Source organism: Cynara cardunculus (assembly GCF_001531365.2).
Source record: "Cynara cardunculus var. scolymus isolate 2C chromosome LG 4, CcrdV1, whole genome shotgun sequence".
Taxonomy (NCBI): Eukaryota; Viridiplantae; Streptophyta; class Magnoliopsida; order Asterales; family Asteraceae; genus Cynara; species Cynara cardunculus.
Genome location: NC_037531.1, coordinates 14762139 through 14765960, shown reverse-complemented (window position 1 = coordinate 14765960; position 3822 = coordinate 14762139). Strand labels below are relative to the sequence as shown.

The window sequence follows — 3822 nt, the reverse complement described above, 5'->3', positions numbered from 1 at the left end:
AAAGAAAGGTCAAAGGGGATGGGGTAAAGTGTGTGTGTGGGTTACTTGTTTTCCAAGCTGGACAAGGACTTGGACAGGGTTTGCTGGATCCATCTGTCATAAAAACACTCTGTCCAATCATACAACTTAACTTCTCAACCACTCCATGCTGTCTCACCTTCAATCCCAACCATTTTTTTCAACACACATTCCCCTTGATTTATGCAAATCAAATTTTCCCAAATATTTTAACATAGTATCATAGCCAACATCTAACACCATCGAAGGACTATATGCACTCTATTTGGTTGAGTTCCTATATCAACTAAATATCTGATTAGATGCGTCTTTATATATGTTGGAACCTCACCTCCACGGTTAAGTATCAGGAGGTCTCAGGTTCAAATCTAAGGGAGGATAAAAATTCCCTTGTGGTCACAGAGGTTCAAATGCGGTGACTCCAGGCTATCTGCAAAGCAGCTAGACGCCCTTGAATTAGTCGGCTCGCATAGCAGGTTAGATATCCAGGTTAATAAAAAGGAAAAGGAACAAAGGACAATCAACATGTCATTGCTATGGGAAAATGAATATCATATGTGGTTGAGATATGACAACACAAAGCTACTACTATGGTTTCAGATTTCATACATTACAAAAGAAATTGAACCTTGGGCAGTCCTAGACTTTACATACAAGAAGCCGAACAGAACTCGATCGCATATCTCCAAAATCATGCTCAATTTCATCCAACTAAATAATACCGAAACCTAAACAGGCAAGAGAAACAAAAAAGGAAATCAGTACTTGTTATTAAGCCATGTCTTCTGAAAGCAGATTACATTATCCAAGGTTCAAATATAGAAAAAAAGACATGGTGAATAGACTTAATGTTATCCGGATGAGTCAGACACGACACTTGACACAACGCTATAAAGTTGTAACGAAACATGGACGGATGCTACAAATTATCGTCTCTATGCAACTAACAAATATATGATTGTTTGCACACCAAATGCAGCCCATGAAGGCATTTCCAAGCAAGATAAATCCTTAAGGCACAATGGAAGCTTTTCGCTTATTAACTAGTATGAATCAGTTTCTGATATTCATTCTTAATACTTAAGTTCTACAGTATTAATGTTGGAGTCCCACATAAGCTATACGGATATATACCACACTTCTCTCATTAAAGCCCTTTTAGAAATAAATTCAAAGGGGTTCCAGAGATCCTAACGATTAATTTCACTAGCGTCAAGCCAAAATACGTGCATGCATTATGAATCCACATGCAAATCCAAGGTAAAAACATAAGTAGAAACTAGAGAGAATTGAGGATCACCTATGTTAATTTGTGCACTTAATTAAGCATCCGAAACATCATTTTTTTCACCCTCTTGATAATCTTTGCATCTTATAATATATACCTGCAAGGAAAGGAAAGATTGAATTATATCGGTTGTTTGGAGCTGATGATTAATTCTCCATAATCTGATGACAATCGGCTTCCAAGAGAAAAGAGGAAAATATTCATCAAGAATATCTAACAACTTGCTTTAAAAATGGAAGAAAGTATGAATAAGAATATCCAGCATGTACTTGAAGATAAGTTTGAAGATCTTTCTATTGTGACAGTCAAACCTTAAAAACAGTCGGTTTTGTTTGCTGGAAAACGAGTGCATCTCCATCAACTAATCCATGAGATATGGAAAACCCTCTCCATCCACCGCTAAGACCAGCTTTGTGAGCCAAGTAGACCGTTGGGAACTCTTCACCTTCTTCATCTATCAAGGTGACAGTTCCATCTTTCTTTGGTAGGTTTTTCCTGCAGAAATGACCTGGGAGACCCTGTTTTATCCATGTCAATAAGCATCAGTCATATCAACATCTCACGGTTTCTTGCATACAACCCATTCTTGATTATGTGCAACATACCAGTATAAACCAAACCAAAACAAACAAACCCATTAAACCTCAGAACGATGTAGACTTTGCCTCTACCCCAAGGGATAGAGAGGCTGTTTCAAAATGAACGTAACCAATATAAGCCAAACCAAAACAAACAAACGCAATAAACCTCACATGGATATCGGGATTGGAGAAGGTAGGATGTAAGCACACTTTTCCTCTACCCAAGGGATAGAGAGGCTGTTTCAAAATGAACATACCAGTATAATCCATACCAAAAAAAATGAACCAGTAAACCTCACACGGATATAGGGTTTGGGGAAGGTAAGATGTAAGCAAACTTTGCCTCTACCCAAGAGATAGAGAGGTTGTTTCAAAATGAACACACCTATATAAACCAAACTAAAACAAACGAACCCAGTAAACCACACACAGACGTAGGGTCTTGGGAAGGTAGGATGTAAAAAGACTTTTGACTCTACCCCCAGGGATAAAGTGGTTGTTTCAAAATGAACATGCCAACATATAAATGGTTGCAGTTTACAAGTGTTGTCTATGATGATCAATGACTAGAATTGAAGTAAATTTGTGGAAGAAAAGGGAAAAACAAGAGGAGTAAGAACTAACCAGCCAAAATCCGCCGGTCACATGTGACTGAAGCATGGGCTTGACAAATGAAGGATGACCACCTTCAAGCATAGCTTCAAGTTCATCGGCTTTGTTTATAGCATACTCCCTAGCTTCATCAGATGCATAAACCCGGTTTGCCAGGTCCCTCCGCGAATAGGTATACCTTCTACTACTACACACGTACAATCTAAACACTGAGCATTCCCTTTGTCCCCAAAAGAGCACACTTATGATTCTCGAGATTCAAAGCAGTTACTTTTCAAATTCTAATTTACAAGCAGAATGTTTCTATTCTATTCAACTTTACTACCAATATAAATGCAGTAATCAATATTTATGAAAAAATATAGATCTTCCCAGTTTGATGTAAAGAAAACCTCAATGGGCAATCAAAATCATATGGACTACTTTCTTGGGATAACAATAAGTTAATACTTTCATTCAGACAGAAGATTACCTCCTTGGTAAGTCAACTCGCTCATAAACCACCTACAAAAGAACACCCAAAGGGATCAATGGTTCTTGTGTCTTTACCATTTTCCAAATGTGTGCACAACACCAAAAAAGGGTTCTTGGAGATCAAGGGTTCTTGGCCCAGTAGCATCCACCCTTCTTGGAGATCAAGGGTTCAGGTTCAAGTCTCGCCAAATGTGACTATGTGAGAGCGTGTGAGTTTTTTCCGTACATATATTCAAAAAAAAAAAAGCCCTAATAGTGGCTAGTTGTTGTTCACAAACAGAAAGCAAAACAATGAAGTTAAGAGGGAAAGGAAACAAGAAAAACATACGATTTCCTTGTAAACAGGGGCAGGCTTGTTTGCAACACGACTTGATCTCCTCACCTCCACCATTTCTGTCCCAATCACACGAGGTTTTGTACGCTTCATCTTTCATCATCACACAGATAACCAAGTTTAGCTCATAGTAAGAAATAAGTATCCAATTTTGAAACATTGTACACAAATCCTGAATTGATCAGGACTATTTTTTTAAAAGGATAAAATAGGGTTTAGGGTTTATGCTAATTCGTTGCTAATGTTCATTCTCGAAAAAATTAACACAGACGGATATACATATATATATATATATATAGAGAGAGAGAGAGAGAGAGAGAGAGTAGGAACGAACCGGAGAAGGCTTTGGGGAGTGAGCGGTTTTCAGAGCTTGAGAGAGCTGAGGAAGATGCAGTTCTTCCATCCTTCTCTTGTTCTCCTCCAACCTTTGCTTACGCAAATCCTCATAGTTTTGCTTCGAGACCACCATTTTTTCCTCGTTGTATGTCAGAGACGACGATGGAAGGATCGGCAAT

General features: G+C 38.3%; 1 protein-coding gene across 1 annotated transcript; it reads right to left on the bottom strand.

The window, feature by feature from the left end:
- Window positions 1-518: 518 nt before the first annotated feature.
- Window positions 519-3822, bottom strand: LOC112511775 (B3 domain-containing protein Os06g0194400-like). The gene is made up of 7 exons (XM_025117525.1): window positions 3642-3822; window positions 3302-3400; window positions 2972-3003; window positions 2512-2686; window positions 1618-1824; window positions 1319-1403; window positions 519-746 (listed from the first exon to the last, which is right to left on the bottom strand). The coding sequence occupies exons 1-6, from the start codon at window positions 3774-3776 to the stop codon at window positions 1341-1343; spliced, it is 711 nt and encodes a 236-aa protein (XP_024973293.1). The 5' UTR covers window positions 3777-3822; the 3' UTR covers window positions 519-746; window positions 1319-1340.